This window comes from Marmota flaviventris, chromosome 2, assembly GCF_047511675.1.
Source record: "Marmota flaviventris isolate mMarFla1 chromosome 2, mMarFla1.hap1, whole genome shotgun sequence".
Classification (NCBI taxonomy): domain Eukaryota; kingdom Metazoa; phylum Chordata; class Mammalia; order Rodentia; family Sciuridae; genus Marmota; species Marmota flaviventris.
Genome location: NC_092499.1, coordinates 198,436,015 through 198,453,173, shown reverse-complemented (window position 1 = coordinate 198,453,173; position 17,159 = coordinate 198,436,015). Strand labels below are relative to the sequence as shown.

The 17,159-nt window shown below is 57.1% G+C and overlaps 1 protein-coding gene across 1 annotated transcript in view; it reads left to right on the top strand.

Annotated features, from left to right (window-relative positions):
• Eya2 (EYA transcriptional coactivator and phosphatase 2) overlaps window positions 1-17,159 on the top strand; it is a 189,464-nt gene that overhangs the window by 59,558 nt on the left and 112,747 nt on the right. Inside the window, exons 2-4 of the mRNA XM_071609037.1 lie at window positions 2,949-3,066; window positions 11,583-11,628; window positions 14,097-14,239. Coding sequence (XP_071465138.1) covers window positions 2,958-3,066; window positions 11,583-11,628; window positions 14,097-14,239 — 298 coding nt within the window. The 5' untranslated portion in view covers window positions 2,949-2,957. The remainder of the gene's footprint in view (window positions 1-2,948; window positions 3,067-11,582; window positions 11,629-14,096; window positions 14,240-17,159) is intronic.

The window sequence follows — 17,159 nt, the reverse complement described above, 5'->3', positions numbered from 1 at the left end:
ATTGGCAACTACTTCAAATATTTTTTTAAACCTCAGGGGGTAGAAACAATTCATTTGGGGTTTTTGGTTTTAGATGATGATGGACCTTTGTTTTATTCATTTATTTTCATGTGGTGCCGAGGATCAAACCCAGGACCTCGAACATGGTGGGCAAGTGTCTGCCACTGAGCCCCAGCCCCAGCCCCTCGTTCTGTTATTAACTGGATCTGGACTTTGACTGACAGTTCACTGCCTTTGCTGCCCAGAGCCATAGCGTCCAGCTGTCTGGAGACCAGTGCTGAATTTTACATCGATTCTTTTTTTTTTTTTAAAGAGAGAAAGGAGGGAGAGAGAGAGAGAGAGAATTTTAATATTTATTTTTTAGTTTTCGGCGGACACAACATCTTTGTTTGTATGTGGTGCTGAGGATCGAACCCGGGCCGCACGCATGCCAGGCGAGCGCGCTACCGCTTGAGCCACATCCCCAGCCCTCAGATTCTTTTTTAACTTTAAAGTATTTGCACACACTCAAAAGAAGGAAGGGAGTGGGTTTGGATAAAACACAAATTTCTGGCACCTACGGCAGCAGATTCCCTGTCTGCCCTTTGCCCTGCACCAGACCACATGCTTTGGGTCTAAAAGAAACAGGACACCGGCCTCATCCCGCCCTGTCCTGTGGCATTGGGGGAAATGGTACCCAGCCTGCCCGTGTACCTGGGATCGCTAGGAGCCAACATTATTAGCTCATGTAAAGTTATGAGCACTAGAAGCTGATCCATGTGGAACTCCCGCATTGGACTAACCCGTGCGTGTTTCCTGGGATAAGTGTTGCCTTAAAAAAAAAAAAAAAGCTCTCTCCTTAGGGGCTGGGGCTGTGTCTTACTGGAAGAGCATTTGCCTCGCATGCATGGGCCCTGGGTTCCATCCCCAGTATAATAACGATAGTAATTAATAATGGTAGGTAATTAAGTGTCACAGGCCTGCGAAGATGCACAGTAAGCCATGCAGTAGTGTTCTACCCAGACCCTGATGATACGCTGAACCAGGACGTGGCACGTCTTTCTTGCCAGATAGAAAATGTCTTCGGCTTTGTGAGGCCCGTGTGGGCTCTGTCAAAACGACCGAGCCCAGGAGCTGCGACGTGAAGGTACAGACAAGACAGCAAACCCAAGAGGAGGGTGTGTTCTGATCACGCTTCACCCACAGACGCTGAAATCAGAATCTTACCACATTTTCACGCGTCACGAAATGGGATCCTTCTTTTGATTTTTTTCAACCATTAAAAAACGTGAAGGTCACACTCAGCTCATGAGTGTGCAGAAACAGGTGGCATATGCTGGACTGGGCCCATGGGCCCCAGTTCACGGCAACCCCAGAACTCACACTGCATGAACTCGGGGGGGCCCCCAGGGCACCACTTCCCAAATCACATCCCCCAGACCTTCTCCTGAAACTGGTGTCCTACGCTCCTGCATCACTTACCCCTTCCTCGTGTGCAGCCGTGTCCCTCAGTGGCACAGAATGTGAGTTTGTGGCTTTGGCCTTTGTGGAAACAGGATCCCACCCATTGCCCTTCTGCCTCTGCTGGGCTCTGGCTTCGGTTGGCATCTGTGAAGAGCTGGGTCAGTCCTTTTCACCGCTGTGTTGTATTCCACTCTGTGACCACTCTGTCTGTCCCAGCTTGTTCCTGTGGCAGTGGATGGCATCCAGGTGGTGCCTCTGGGTCCTCTCTTCACATGCCTTAATCACTTATTCTTAACCTCTTCATCTTGACCTTGTCAGGGAACTACTTCGATCATTTTCCAGATGAGAAAACTCATGCTTTAGATTGTTCTGGTAACTTGCTCACGATATTGAAACGCTCCAAATCCATGACCTCTTTATGACGAAACCTGAGTCTAGAACCGTGGGCCATTGATCGGCACGTGGCTAGCGCATGTTGTGCTGTGTTAACGCAGGGGTGACCTTGTGCTAATGCGGTGCTCCCAGCAAGCCGCGCCCTCTCTGAAGGCTGCTTGCCTGAGCTTTAACCATATCAGGTGTGGCCGAGCCCTTGAGTGTGATGTTGGTGCATTCACTAGAAACTTCATTTCTCCACCCAACGTGGGCAGGAATGTGGGAAAGTCTATGGACACAGACAGGTGCAGGAGTTGGAGACATTTTCAGCAAAAAGGGAGAAAGTCCATCAGGTGCCCTGGCGCACACCTGTAATCCCATCAGCTCGGGAGGCTGAGGCAGGAGGATTGCAAGGTCAAGGCCAGACTCAGCAACTTAGCAGGGCCCTAAGCAACTCAGCATGACTCTGTCTCTAAATAAAATATAAAAAGGGCTGGGGATGCGGCTCAGTGGTTAAGCATCCTGGGTTCCATCCCTGGTACCAAAAAGAGAGAGACCCAAGGTGACTTGGCCCTGTGGCCTGCCCTCATCCTCCAATCCTGAGCAGCTCAGGAATCAGTGAGCTCCTGCCTGGGAGGGGCCATGCAGCTGGGCTGTGGCACTAGAGGCCTGGAAGCACTTGTTATGCATTCCCACCCAGACCCCGCCTCCGCCTCTCTGCACCTGTGTGAATGACACCCGTCCTAGCCACCGGGCGTCCAAGCCCACCCCGAGCCTCTGTCCAACCCCAGCGCCCTGTCTGCCTGCCCCAGGAAGCCCCAGAGCTCGCTGCCCTCCATCCCGATGACACGGCCCCGCAGGAGAGGCCTGGATGTCATTCTTCTAATGGCAAAGCCCAGTAGGAGGGAGGGGACGTTTAATCAGGCGGGTGAGCTCTCCCGGGGACTAGGTACCTCATTTCAATTCCTCGTTTCCCTTGGATGAAAGTCAGTGCATTTTTATAACGTGGGGTTCCTAAGAAGGCTGGGGGGGCGTTAATCAGCCTTGATATTCATGCTCTCAGGGAAGGAACTCGGATCGTGAGTGAGCATGCATGATTAATGAATAAGTCACGTTCCTTTGTCCCCTCGCAGGTACAGGAAATGCTAGAACTAGTGATCCCACCCAGCCTCACTGTCAGCAGCCACCGCCAGCAACTCCTGAGCTTCAGCCGCGACAGCGACGCCCTGGGGGCCCTGAGTGACACAGAAGGTAGGCCTCTCGCGCCAGCTTGGCGGACAGGTGGTGGGCTCGCTGGTGAGGGACCCACCCGCACGTCCCCGAGCCACCGTCCCTAGGGCCCATCCCCTGCTGTCATTTACACGGTGTCCCCAGATCAATACTTTGGCACACGTCACTGCCATTGTGTGCCATCCTTCGGGGGACAGGTGTGCACGCTGGTGCCCGAGCGTCCTCTCGCAGTCTCGGTCCTGGGGTTCCCTGCACTGCCACACACCAGAGCCAGCTTCCGGGCTGTTCCAGGCCCAGCCCTGGGCGTGGCCCTTGGGGCCTTGGCTCTGAGCTGTGTCCTCCCGTCTCTTCTGCCATCTCCGGGTCCCGGCCTGCGCTTTGTTCACAGGGGTTTGACATAGGACAAGGACTCGTTGGCCCTTTGCTTTCAGGTCGGGTTGGAGTCAAGGAAGCAGAGGAGAGATCAAGCTGTCTAAAAACTTATTGGCAAATGATGCAGCCAGACTAGTTTTCAGGAGAACAATACCAGCGATTGTTGGCTCTGCTGGGCTCTGAGGCCTTCCTGGTGGAGCTCAGGTTGGCAGAAGGCACTAAGCTAACAAGTCCAAGTGCTGGGCTTAACCCTTTATTGGGCAGCTCTGGGATTTGCTGCTGGTATTCTGAGACCCCCGGCTCTTTCTCTTTCACTGTGTTTGATGACGGTTCATGGGCACAAATGTGTCTACTGGAGTATAAGGTCACAAGGAATTTGCTTTTAAGCAAAAAGCCTTCCATGAGTAATCATTGCTGTCACCAGGACATGACATTTCCCTTTGCATATGGGTCATGAAGCCAGAACAACCTTCCTGGAAGTCCCACCGAGAGGGTTTGGGCTCTCAGGCCAGAAGTGGGTGGCAGAGGACACACCCTCCTTCTCCTGGGGCTTTGGAGCATGTAAACAGCTCTGTCTCTTTGAGAGCTGGAGAGGAATGACCTAGCCCTGTTCAAAGGCGGTGTCCTTGTCCTCCTGAGTGGAGACACAAGTCAACTTAGAGCACTGTGACACTGTCCTCTGTTCATAGCCTCTGGGGACAGGAAAGGCCCTGGACTGCTGGGGGAGGGGCCTCTGACTCCCAGCCCTGCGGTCCCCAGCCCAGCAATCTCAGGCAAGTTGGGGGCCCCATCTGGACCTCGATTCTCACTGTCCCCTGGGACATGATGTCCACCCACTTGTAGCCTGAGTGTGAAGCGCCTGCCCCCTGGGGGACAGGTGAGTGCTGGAGCCTGCTCAGTGACCTCCTCTGAATCAGGCAACCCCTGTGATCAGTCCTGTGTCCTGGGTGAGTAGGCACAGGACTGCCCCATCTGTTCAAGAGGACAGTTATCCCCTGACCTCAAAGGTGACCTGAGTTGAAAGACGGAGAAGAGGACAGAAGAGGATGGAAGTCCTTCCCCTTGTCTGCCCGCCTCCCCCCTCCCCCCCTCCACTGGCTGGGCCCTCTTTCCTTGGTGTAAGTGGAAAGCTGTCTGCCTCGGGCCTCTGCACCTGCTGTCCCCCGCCGGGAGGCCTTTCTTTGCCTTTTTTTTTTTTCTTTTAAGATGAATCAGTCTCCAAGGCCCCGGGTGACATATGCACAGTCCTTGAAAAAGTAGCCCCGATGTCCCCTTCCACACCAGGCCATCTTGGCTTCTCCCTCCCCTGGAATGGCCAGTCACCTCGTCCTGTGGCTTTGCCGGGGAAGGCGGTTTGCTATGCGGTCACCTTCGTACGCGGGCACTTCCTGAGGCTCCGCGGGCTGCAGAGGTCACAGGTTGCCGGGGTTGCCCTCCAGCCTGTGTCTCCCTCATTCCAAAGGGACGCCGCCCCCTTTGTTTCTTTAACTGCACAGGACTGCCCTGCCCTGGTCACTCAGCTGACCCCTGCAGTGGCCACCAGGTTCTTTCCGTGACTTCTGATTGCTTTGCCTTCTGAACGGGGCGCAGTTTCTCCAGAGAAGATCCGGGGTCGCCCCGCAGCACCGTGGGGTCCCCTCTCCTCCTGCCCACTGTAACTCCGGGGCCTCCACAGGGAGCTCCTGGTCCTCCCTCGTCCTCCTTCACCCTGTCCCTCCAGGCGTGGGCTTCACCAGGTGGACGGGCTGCCCTGCTCAAAGCACTGGACCAGAGGAGAACCAGGCCACCCCTGACTCTTTCAGGGACTTGCTCCCCAAGGACGGTCACTCTGCTCCTGTTCGTGCTCTTTGCATCTCCCTATGGCCACTGCACATAACTTGGGTCTGGAGTCACCCAAGCCACGTGTGCCTCCTGGCCACCGCTCGCTCACTGTGGGAACCTGGGCAACTCCTTGCCCTTCTCTGAACCTCAGTCTCCTCTTCTGGATAATGAATTCAGAAGGTAGTTCCTAAATGCCTGTGTGGGCCAGGCCCTGGGATGGCGGCTGGGACGAGGAACCGAGCTGTGTTCTAGTCCCAGGGGCAAGTACTGAATCTTGAAGCAAATAAGGAAGGTCAAATAAGGAAGGTCGGGGGGGTTCCTTTGAAGAAGTGAAGCAGGACACGGCAGGGAGTGACCCAGGCTAGGAAGGACTTCAGGACAGTACCTGGCAAAGACCGTGCAGGGTGCTCGACGCTGGGAGACTCTAGAGTATGCTGTGTCTGCCCCTCGGGAGTGCAGTAGGGTACCCTGCGGAACTGGGGGTTCTGACCCAGCCTGAGACTCCCAGGTGATTCCCACGATGTTGTCCATCAGCCATGCCCTGAGCAGCAAGGCCCTAACTCGGTGGCCCTCCAACTCTGTGCGTCACAAAAGCCCCTGGTCCTCCCCCAGACTCTGACTGCCAAGATCTGGGCGGTCCCCGAACGCGCACTGCCATCAGGTCCCAGGTAACCGTGCGGCTGGCCCCGGGATCCCACTTTGAGAACCAGTTTCCAGTCGTGCTTTTCAAACTTGGCTGCGTCTTGGAGTCACCTGGAGAGTGTCTGTCTTTCTGTGTTTAATAGTCACACCTGGATCCCAGCCCCTGATCTGATTGGTCAGGGTGAACCTTCCGGCCAAGTCGGCTGAGCACCAGGGCTGAGAGTCCTTGACCTGGGCACCGGGTCCTTCCCGACACAGAGGACATTCCCGTCCTGCACGTGGATTTCAGTTCCTCTTCCCGTCCAGCTAGGACTTAGTGCCCAGGTCGCAGTAGAGCAGAGACTAGGCAAACTGAGGATGGATGGATGGGCGGATGCGGAGACAGATGGGTGGACGGGGAGGCACAGGGAGGTCATGACATACAGTTCTGGATCCTATTGGCTGTGAGTCCTGGTAGAGTGCTAAGGTCCCTGCCTTCTCACGTCTGTAGGGACAGATAAGGAGAACTTCCTGGCCGGTGGTTACGGGGGGAAGCAGCTAATCCGCCTGGAGCAGGCGCCCGGCTTCAGGAGCCACCTGGGAACAGGCCCTGTCAGTCATCACTGTTCAAGGGAAAATCGGACTGAATTGTCCCCTCTGGAAGGGGGGCGGGCAGAGGTGCTAAGAGCCAGCTGCTGAATGGGAGGAATTTTCTCTTTCAAAAGATGCCCTAAGCTCATTAAGTGTTTCAGGGCAGGTGGAACCCTGCTCCCGCCTCTCCCTGGGCCTCCCCCTCCCTGGGCCTCCCCCGGCCCCATGTTCAGCTTCAGTCTGGCCGGCTCCAGCCTGAGGCTGGTGGAGCTCGGTGCCTCTCGTCCACCAGGTCCAGCCGCCCAGGGCTCTGTCCGGGTCCTGCCTGGGGAGCTCTGGACCCCCACAGTGCTCCCAGGCTGGCCTTGCAGGGCCTCACACCAGGGCCACTCGGGGAGCTGGGCTGGAGCCTGGGGACGGCAGACCCCGCGGCTGAGGGCGGGCGCTGCCCTCTGGGAGTCCCCCCGGCCACTCCTTCTCACCTGGTCACCCCAGACTCCAGGATTGGGACATCCCAACTGCCCACTGACGAATAAGTCTTCAGCAGCCCCTAGAAAGAAGGTCACTTCAAGAGCATGACTTCAATCACTTCCAGAAACGACCGGGCGGGCCTCGTGCCCGCTGCCCGCGTGAAGATGAGCTGGAGACTTCAGGAAAGGGCTTCTCTCGGCGGGTCCCCTGAAATCGTCACACATGGGAGATGCCACCTCATCCCTCTGTCCTCAACCACCACAAGGGACAAAGGACGTCTTCAGGCGCACAAGAGGCAGAGTCGGAATTGGGGCACGTGCTGCTGGACCTGGTCCCACGCTCTTCAAATTGCTGTCCCTGGTGTCACAGTGACTCGACCACGCTCTCAGGGACAGGAGATGACTCCCTTGGTAGATGTCACCTTGCTGGCAGGATCTGCCTCCAGGCTGCACTGCCTGGAGGCCCCTCCGCTCTCTGGGGGTGGGTTAGGCATTGGCCCTGGGGTCCAGTGAGCTCGGGAAGGCTGCGCAGGTGCAGAGCAGGTGCAGAGCAGGTGCACAGATGGCCGTGGCTTCAGCAGGCCCCGAGAGCGGGAGGCTAGTGTGGCTCCTCGCCTGTGAAGCAGGTGTCATTCGACAGGTGCCTGCCTCCTCTGCAGGAATGAGCCATTTCCCATGTTTCAGATGAGGAAACTGAGGCTCATAGAGGGGGAGAGACGGGCCCAGGGTCACACAGCTCCAGTGCTGCAGAGCCAGGTCTGGAGTTGAACTTGAAGCTGACCGCTGAGGCCTGCTGCTTTCTCTGGACAGAGGTTAAGTCAGCAGGTCATGAGACTGAACTATATATATATAGCTTTGGCCCACAGTAGGTGCACAGTGAACACTTGCCGAACATGTGAACGGACGCATGGACCGTGTATGTCCTCAGGCAAGTGACACCTGAGTGTGTGCCGCACAGAATCCAGCCGTAGTGTCTTGTATGAACTGGATCTTGTGTTTTTCTCCTTTATGCCGGTAGAGCACCCTGGTCTGAAAAGCTCCAAAAACCGAAGCTTTTTGAGGGCAAACGAGGACCCGTCCAAGTGAGAAACTCTCCACTATGACACTGCTTCATGCATGAAATTATTAAATACGTTACATAAAATTACTTTCAGGCTGTGTATAAGGTGTTCATGAAACCTAGGTGTCTTGGGTCCCCTCCTGCTCCATCAGGATCTTGAATGTCCCCCAAAGGTGCACGTGGGAAAGGCTTGGTCCTCAGGCCCGTCTGTGGGGAAGCACTGGGGGTCTTAGGAGGTGGGGCACAGCAGGGGGTCCTCAGGTCAGCATGTCCTCCAGGGTCTCCCCCTCCTCCTCCTCCTCTCCACATCCTGGCACCTGAGGTGAGCACTCCCATCATGGTGTGGAACCCTTGCCAGAGGCCCAAAGCCATAAGGTTCAGTTCAGTCTTGAACCTCCAGAACCCTGAGCCAAAATAAACCTTTTCTCTTTATACATGAACAGCCTCAGGCATTTCGTTATAGGATGGAAAACTGACTAAGGCATCTCCACGGTGTCTCATTATAGTATGCATATGCAAATATTCTGAGATCTGGAAAAACCCAGAATACTCTGGTTCCAAGCAGTTCAGATAAGGGACACTGTGTTACCTTCTTCACCCCGACATACTTTAGAGTTTGTGGTTTCTGGGTGAAGATTTATTCCTAGGAACCCAGAATCGTGATGCTTCTTAGTGACCTTAGTGATGTGCGGTCCTGGGTCAGCCTAGGGTGCTGGCCTGCAGCACCAGCCCTGTGACCTCCAGGATCACAGTCTGCATCTTGGCTAGTCCCAGGAGGCCCTGGGCATGTGGAGGGCCCAGGTGTGCGGGGCCACAGCCTCCGCTGCCTTCCTTCTCACCTCATGGTAACTGGAATCAGGTCTCATTCGTAGACAGGAGCCTCCACAGGACAGGAGCCTGCTGCCTTCCCATGACAGCAGCCCACGCCAGCACAGGTGGGCGACGGGTGAATGGGTGAGCTGGTCCCGAAGGTCCTGGCCGCCTGATTAGTGGACCCTCCTCCTCTGCCCCAGGAAGCTGGGGGGAAGCGGAAGTCAGTGGGGGGCGCTAGCCCTCCCCGTCTGAGAGCTCGCTGTCCCGGCACGTGAAGGGGAAGCTTGGAGTGGACAGATTTGGCCATGTTGGGGTCGGGGCACCAGGGCTGCGCTCTGAGTTGTCATGGATGACGCCCTGTTGACCTCCCTGTTGCAGTGTGAGTCCGCCGTGGCCCGTCCAGGGGCACCGACACAGCTCACCTCCGCCTGCCCGGCCCCAGACGGGTGCTGCTCCCACTGAGCCTGGGGTCTCCACTGTCGGGAAGGCGCTTAGACGGCTGTGGGGACCCTCAGGGGAGTCCACACCCCAGCCAGAGGGAGAGGGGGCCCTTCCAGACAGCGCTCTGCCCTCCAGCTCCCCTGTCCCCTAGGTGTCCTGGGATGGAGAGGCTCAACAGGTCACCGCAGAGAACACCGGAGTCTTCTTTAAACACTGGCGCAGTCTGCAAAAGGAAAGCCCTGCGCTCACCGGGCCAGTTTCTCCCTTGCTGGGGGGAAGGGGAGCCGTGGCAGGTGCAGAGGGGTGGAGGGAGGGGGCGGAGGGAGGCTGGGGGGACATGGTTCAGAGCAGCGGGGACAGATCCCCTGGGGAGAGCAAGCTTGCTTCCCGTTCCTGGAAGCGAAGCCGAGTTCGCCTGCGCCCATAGGAATGCCGCTGCCACAGATCTGGATTTTTGTGAATATTTACATGTTTATTAAGGAAAACATTCAAGATGTTTAATTCAGTAACTTATTTATTGCTAAACATACCGAGTCAGGAGCTTCCACCTAGAATGAGACGGTTGGTGCCCTGGTCCTGGGGACCAGGAGGAAGGGACGATGTGGGGGCCCTGCCTGGGGCGCGGGCCGAGGGGAGGGAGTGCTTGCTGGGTGCCAGGGCTCCTTGGCACTGGGCACGCCCTTGCCTGCTCGGCTGTGTTCACTGTGACCTGTAATAAACACATCTTGACACCCTCGTTCCGCGTGCGCACACACTCACCTCTGTTGGAAGACGGACCGGTTCACTCCGGGCCGAGCTGCTGACTGTTGTGAACTAAACCAGACCTGTCCATTTACCCTCCAGCCCTGTCTCTCTAGATGGACCTAAGGAGCCCCCTGGCCCAGCGCTTAGGGGCTCAACAGCACTTGACTCAGCTGGGAGGGGGTGGTGACAGGCACGGACTCCCCCCCCACCCGTGGCCCTTCACCTCTGAAGCCCCAGCTTCTCTGTGCGGAGGGGACAGGGACACTGCCTCCCTGTCACCCTGCTGTGAGGACTAAGTGGGTCAGGCACCTACACCTCTGACCCAGGCTGGCTCCTAGTCAGCTCCCAGGGGAATGCTCTACCATGAGGCTGCCGTCCAGCCGCAGGGTCCGCGGTTGGGACCTCAGGCCAGGCCACCTGGCTTCAGATCACAGTTCCGCGGCTTACACTCTGTGTGGCCCCGGGTGAGCTCCTCAGACTCTCTGAGCCTCCGCTCTGCCCCTGGGCATGAGAGCACCCTTCTTATAGGGCGTTTATAAGGATTAAACTATTAATCCAGGTAAGGTAATGCGGAGGGTGGGGCACGTGCGTAACCAGCACCCAGTTTGCGCGATGGACATCACCTTCACCGTCACCTCTCCTCACGCATGCGCGTGCAGCATTCCCAGCCCCGCTGCACAGGAGGCCTCGGAGGCCCCAGACGGAGGCAGCCCCACAAAGCCTCAGAGCTGAGAAGGGTGGAGTGGGGAGTGCAAGCTGGTCTCCAGCTCAGAGGCCGAGCGAGGCTTAGGGCCCTGCCTGGAGCCCAGGCCGGCAACCCCAGCAGGTGTAGGTGTGGTGGCAGGGGTGGCCCCGTCTCTAGACCCACCCTCTAGGACTTCACCGGACTCTGCCCAGAGCACATCGCGCTGGTTGTTAGAGATGCTGTAGCCCCAAAATGCCCCCAGGTGAACTGTCCACTTGCAGATGGTCCTCTGGCAGACTCCTCTCCCAGCTCCGTTCTCCCCTGCGCCGCCTCTCGCACAGGGTCTCCCGCGGCTGCCCGATGCGCGTAGGACGCTTGCGCCCGAAGGCAGGCAGGCTGGTCCCAGCTGGAGCCCAGGAGGTGATCAGCCAACTCCAAGGACCAGAAGTGGGGAGGGACGAACGTCTGGATGATGTCACCCGCAGAGGGGAAATGGAATAATCAGAGCCCAGCGTCTGCCACCCTGGGGCTCGGGCTGCAGCTGAGGCAGGGCGGGTTCTCTCCAGGAGTGGAAACGCGCGCTTGCTGGGCTCAGGTCCCCTCTCCGTCCAAGGGCGGGCCTCTCTCTGACCTCAGCGTGGCCTTGGTACCCCGTGCAGGGGCATGGACTCTGCTCTGATCTTCGAGCTGCCGCAGGCCTTTGTCACCCTTCGTTGAGTACAGGGACACGAGGGCACCCAGAGAGCCTTCTGAACCCCCACACCAGGGAGAGGGCTACCCTGTCGCCCTCGGATGAGCCTTCCCGGCGGAGAGTCCCGGCCTCAACGCCTCCCACTTGAGCTGCCCTGGAACTCACATGCCCTGCACAATGTCCCCATCCCACAGCCACTAAGCCCTCCAATGTCTCTCTTCCCCTCAGGTGTCACCAAACCGGCCTCTCCGAGCGTGTCCCAGCTCTTTGCCAGGTGAGTGTGTCCCCTGCTCACTCTCCCTGTCCTTGGGGGTGAGGTTGGGAGAGGGCTCCTGCTCCAGCAGGTCTCCTGGACAGGAAGCCCAGCGGGGCTCTCGGCCACCCCCTCGGGACAAGGGGGCGGTCCAGCAGCCCACCCGGGAAGTGGGGCCTGGGTGGGCCGCTGGTGTCTCCTCTTCCTCTCCTCCTCGTCCTCGTCCTCGCCTGGCTTCTTGTCCTGCCTCCCTCCGCCCCACCTCTTTCTCCTTCCCCACTCCTCCCATCCCCCCATTCTTTCTCTCCAGACCTCTCCTCCTCCCCCTCCTCTCTTCTTTCTCTCCTTCCTCCCGCGCCCCTTCCTTCTCTAGCATCCGCCCAACTCCCCTCAGTACCAAATCTGGGACTCGGAGACGGAGACACAGTCACTGCCCTCGGAGGGCTTCAGTCTAGTGGGGACAGAGCAGGGGACCAGCTCCCAGCCCAGGGCCTTAAGTGCCCCAGAGTGAGGTGCCCAGGGCCCTCTGCTGGCTGCCCACCCTCGGAGCTGCCAGTCCCAGTCCTTGGCTGTGCGTCGAGCCCTGAGTTGGCTGGCCAGGTGTCCACGTGTCCCTGGGGCCAGATGGTGCGTTCCTCAGTATCCAGAGATCTCCTTCCTTCCCATGGAGGACCAGTGTACGGAAGGCTCCGTCACCTGCCTTTCCCGTCACCTTTGAGGCGTAGGTAGTAGAAGTCCCCTGAGGTTTTCAAGGCCCCCGCTAGAGCACATCCCCACCCTTTCTCTGGGTTTTAACTTTAGCCCCCGTTTAATTCAAGTCGTTTAAATCGGCCTGGATGGGAGTGGAGCGTCGTCTTGGATTCCACCTCCTGCTCCTCTTCTAAGGGGCGCCTCGGAGGCTTCTCCGATAAGACCTCCACGGGAAGGAAGCCTGGCCCGCAGGGTGTGGCCGCCAGGCCCCACAGGGCAGGACGCGCACAGGTGACAGCCCTCTGGGACTGGTTCTGCCAACCATGGCTCAAATGAGTGCCCTGTGCGTTTCAGAGAAAGTTCCCCCAAAACCTTTATCACAGGGGGAGAGTCAAGAAGAAAGCAGGGAGGGGGACGTCTTCTATCATCGCACCGACTGTGTGTCCATCTTACTTCCTGCCAGGAGGCTCCATATGTGGGAGAATCAGATTTTACGTCTGTATAAACAATAAATCTGGACCCAGACAAGTTTTACCTAGGGTGACAGGAGGTGACCTCAGTGGAGCCAGATGGGGGCGTGGGCACTGAGTAGGATAGACACGCGCCCCCAGTCCCCTGCTCTGGCCGGCGGGGGCCACATGGCGGAGAGTTTGGGGCGTGTTCTAGAGTCAGGGTCGCAGTCTGTACCCACTGTGTGCTTCTGGCGTGTTTTTGGCCTCCCTCTGCCTGTTTTGTGATCTGTGAAATGGGGATGGGGTGGTGACGCGTCAGAGTCGTCCAGGGCTGAAGTTCTAGGTCATCTCTCTCTAGGTCTTCATTCACTTCTGCAGGTCTCCAAGCTTTGATTCCTTCATTTCTAACATGGGAATTGTAAGGGCTCCGTTTACAAAGAGTTCCTAGAAGCATTAGATGAGATCAAAAGCACACACCAGGCCTAGGTGACACGATTCCCAGCCCACGTAAGATCACGGTGGTTGGTGGCAGTCACAATATCACAAAGGTCTTGGGGAGTGGCCCTTGAAAGCCCAGCCCTTGCAGCTGGGCCTGGAGAAAGATCCAGTGCAGGACAACTTCAGGGACCCACGAGATAGGAAATGGAAGGACAGACATTTCAGAGTGTAACTGTTGCACTCCCAGGGCAGTTTGATTGGCTGACCTTCACCCTGTCCCACCCCTTGACTATGAGCAGGACATCTTGATTGGCAGCTCTGTTGAAGCTGGGAAGGTATCTCAGTTAGGATGGATAGTCAGGGTAGGATAGGTTCTGCTGCAACAAGCAGCGAACCCTGAAGTCTCAGTGGTTTCACATGACAAAGGTTTGGGGGATTTGGTTGGTTGTTTTTCGTTTTTGTTTTTGTTTATTGGCTTGTTTGCTTTTGGTTACTCACATCCGGTCCAGCATGGATCCAGTGAAACTCTGGGGCAGCCTCCTCCACTAGCCAATTCAGGGACACAGGTTTTCCCAGATCATGACTTTGCCCTTGCAAATTTGCCCTCCACCTTTGTTACCAAAAGAGGAGAGAGAGCAGGAAGTGCAGGGGGGGGGTCCTTGGCCACACCTGGGAGTGGCTTACAGTATAACTGCCCTCATGTGGCTGGGTGGAACCCACCATGAGTTGATCTGACTGCATGGGCAACAGGGGAATCAGTCTTCCTGATTCCCAGGAGGGGGAAAATGAAGTGAGATTTGATGGACACGTAACTCGCTTCTTCCCTGGGAAGAGTTAATACCCCAGGAAAGGTGGTGGGAAGGGCTGCTGGGCCGGGCCAGGAGATTCAGCTTCTCTCCCTCCTCACAGGCCTTGCTCCCGTGGCCTGCCCAGCCAGCCTCCCACCGCCATGGCGGCCTACGGCCAGACGCAGTACGGCGGGGGGATCCAGCAGGCTGTCCCCTACACGGCCTACCCGCCTCCGGCACAAGCCTACGGAATCCCTTCCTACAGTGAGTACCTGACAGCCCTGGCTTTGCTGTCAACACCGGGGTCCTGACATCACGCCCTTGGTCCTTCCCTTCTGCCCCAGTTAAATGCAGAGTGGAAAATGCAGCCAGGACTGATTTTGGACTAGAGGTAAAAAAAAAAAAAAAAAAAAAAAAAAGACCCTATAAACATAGTTCAAATTCTCTAGATTCAAGCAAGGGCTCTTTTGATGGCAAGAATCAGAAACCTAACCCAAGACAGTTGAGGGATTAACTGGGGATTTAGTGGTTCACAAGCTGGTACATCCGGGGATCCAAATATCATCAGGTGTGGCTGGATCCAGGGGCTCAGATGACATGGTGAGGGATGTGTCTCACTCCCACCTAAGTTCTCCCGCGTAGCCACAAAGATGGTGCCTGTAAACTGCCTCCCTCCAGCTCAGCATTTCCAATGGAGAGTTCATCTTCCTGAGGGCTTCCAACAGTCCCATATGGGCCCTCATTGGTCAAACTGGGTCCTGTGGCACCGCTCACAGAGGTGAGGAGGGAGACGAGGAGGCCAGAGGATTGCCTGGGGGAGGCTTCTCTTCCCAGATGGTTTCAGAAGAGGGAGGAACGGGTGTGGGGGCTCACACGGTGGCCTCGCCTCCTGGCTGCCAACACTTCCCTGCTAGGAACTGGGGACTCGGGAACCCGCTGGTCTGTCCCGCCTCTGGGCTTTGTCCACCCTGTTCCCTTCTGTCTAATTGAGGTGTCACCCAGCGCCCCTAGGTAGTGAGTGACCAAAACCCACCCATCAGCCTAGGGACCAACCTGTTCAGGCAGGGCTGGATCCAGGTGCCCAAGTGACAATATCAGAGCAACGCGGCCTGTGTCCTTCAGCGTGGGCCCGTCTCAGGCCAGGCCTCCTGCCGTGGGGGCAGAGAAAGCTCTACAACTCCCAGGCTGCAGCTCCCCAAAACAGCGCTTCCCACCCAGTCCCAGAAAGGCTCCGACTGGAGCCCCCCGTACCCAGCCCTGACCCTGACACTGGGCAGAGAAGGTGGAACGCACTGACCGCACATCCACCCCTGCAGCCAGAGGTCAGTCGCCTCGCCTGGGGCCCCTGGTTGAATACGAGGGAGGGAGGCCACAGAGGAGGAGGCAGCGGAACCCCCAAGTCGTGGCCGTGCAGTCCACCCAGACCCTGGCGTCCAGTGGAGAGAGCACAGGAGGGGGACAGCAGGGCTGCCTTCCAGATGCGGGACCCTGACCCTCGGGCCTCGGTTTCCCCACCTGGAGTCCACAGGCTCCGCTGCCTTCCCAGCCACGTGGCCTTGCTTCCTGCAGAGACCGGGGCCCGGGTTCCCTTTGTCCTCACGGTTCCCCCCCCCCGCCCCGTCTCTCATTCCTCCACTCCTCTGTGGTCGTGGGCGGACGGCGGTCAGCCAGGCAGAAGGAGCCCCATCTTCTTGGAACCCGGAGGCTGAAGACCCCGGGGAGCGGGGAGTGTGATCTTTGGGTGTGTTCGGTTGGATGTTTTAAAACTCGACATTTTAAACACTAGCTGCTGGTCTGGGGCTGGCGAGTGATGACCATACGCCACCATCGTTGACTTCTCACTCCTCACTTTGCCTCATGTCCATTAATTCCTTTAGTCCCCGTCTCACCCCTACAAGGAAGTTCACACCATGATCCTCCCTTCAGAAACACAGAAGCAGAGGATCAGAGAGGGTAAACAACTCACCCAAGGTCACCCAGCTGCCTGGTGGCAGAGGTGGAATTAAACCCAGGCAGCCCCACTGCCCGGATGTGGGTTTTATAAATCCTGGGGGATCATCTGTGACAGGTGTGGGCATCTTTCCTAACTTTCCCCATCCCCCCACCATGATACAATCACATGTAAGCTACCCGGCCTGGCTGACAGCCAAGAAAAATGCAGCCTCAGTATTTTTCATATAAAAGAGAAAACTAGCCCTATTCCCAGACAAAACACGGCATCGGACGGATGGAAGTTAATTTGGTTCACGGTTAGTTAACTGTCTCAGTGACTTTCCAGGTGGCACCGGGTAGGTGCTCAGATCACATGCCTGGGATTCTGCCGCCCAGGGCCGGTTGTAAGGCCCCATGAATGGCCTCACCTCCCTGGGCCTCCATCTCCTCCTTCATACAATGGAAGTGACACTAACTCCAGCCTCCCGTGGTTGTTGTGAGGATTAACTAAAATCATCTATGTCAGAGATCATCTTAACTTTGTCTGAGGAGGGCCGGATAACAAACAGTGCCTATTTTGTGGGCCCTGTGGTCTCGGTCACAATATCCAGCTCTGCTGTGGTGGCCTGGAAGCAGCCAGATGGTGTGTATGCTGATGGGAGTGTCTGTGTTCCAATAAAACTTTATTTACACTCGCAGGCCAGGGGCCGGACTCAGCCCATGGGCCCTGATTGATATAAAGGGCTTGGCTCTCAGGGCCCTGTCCCCAGGGGTGCCCAGTGAATGTCACAGCTGTGTCAATAGAAGCCAGGCAGCCACACAGCCCCAGAATGTCCGAGTCACTGAGGAGCAGCAGGTGGAGGAGAACCGCTTCCTTTGCCTGGCCGTGCCTGAGCACGCGGCGTGTGTCACCGTCCGCCCAGACCCTGCTGAATCTTGTCGAGAGGCTCTGCCCCGGGCACATGGCGCTGCTCACTCTGGCTTAAACAGCCCCGGGAGCCGGGGCGACTGAAGGGAGCAAGACAGGGGTGTTGGGAGCACCCGGTATTTTTTTCTCCATTGATTATGCAATATTTAAGACATGGAGGAAAACATAAAGAGCAATACCACAAACACCCGAGAACTGACCGTCCAACTTGAAAAGTTAATGGGGGTGGGCTCCTGTCTTCCCAGAGACCCCTGCAGGTTTACAGTTTCCTTGCATTTCTTTCTTTCTTTCTTTTTCTTTTTTCTCGTCTTTTCTTTTTTCTTT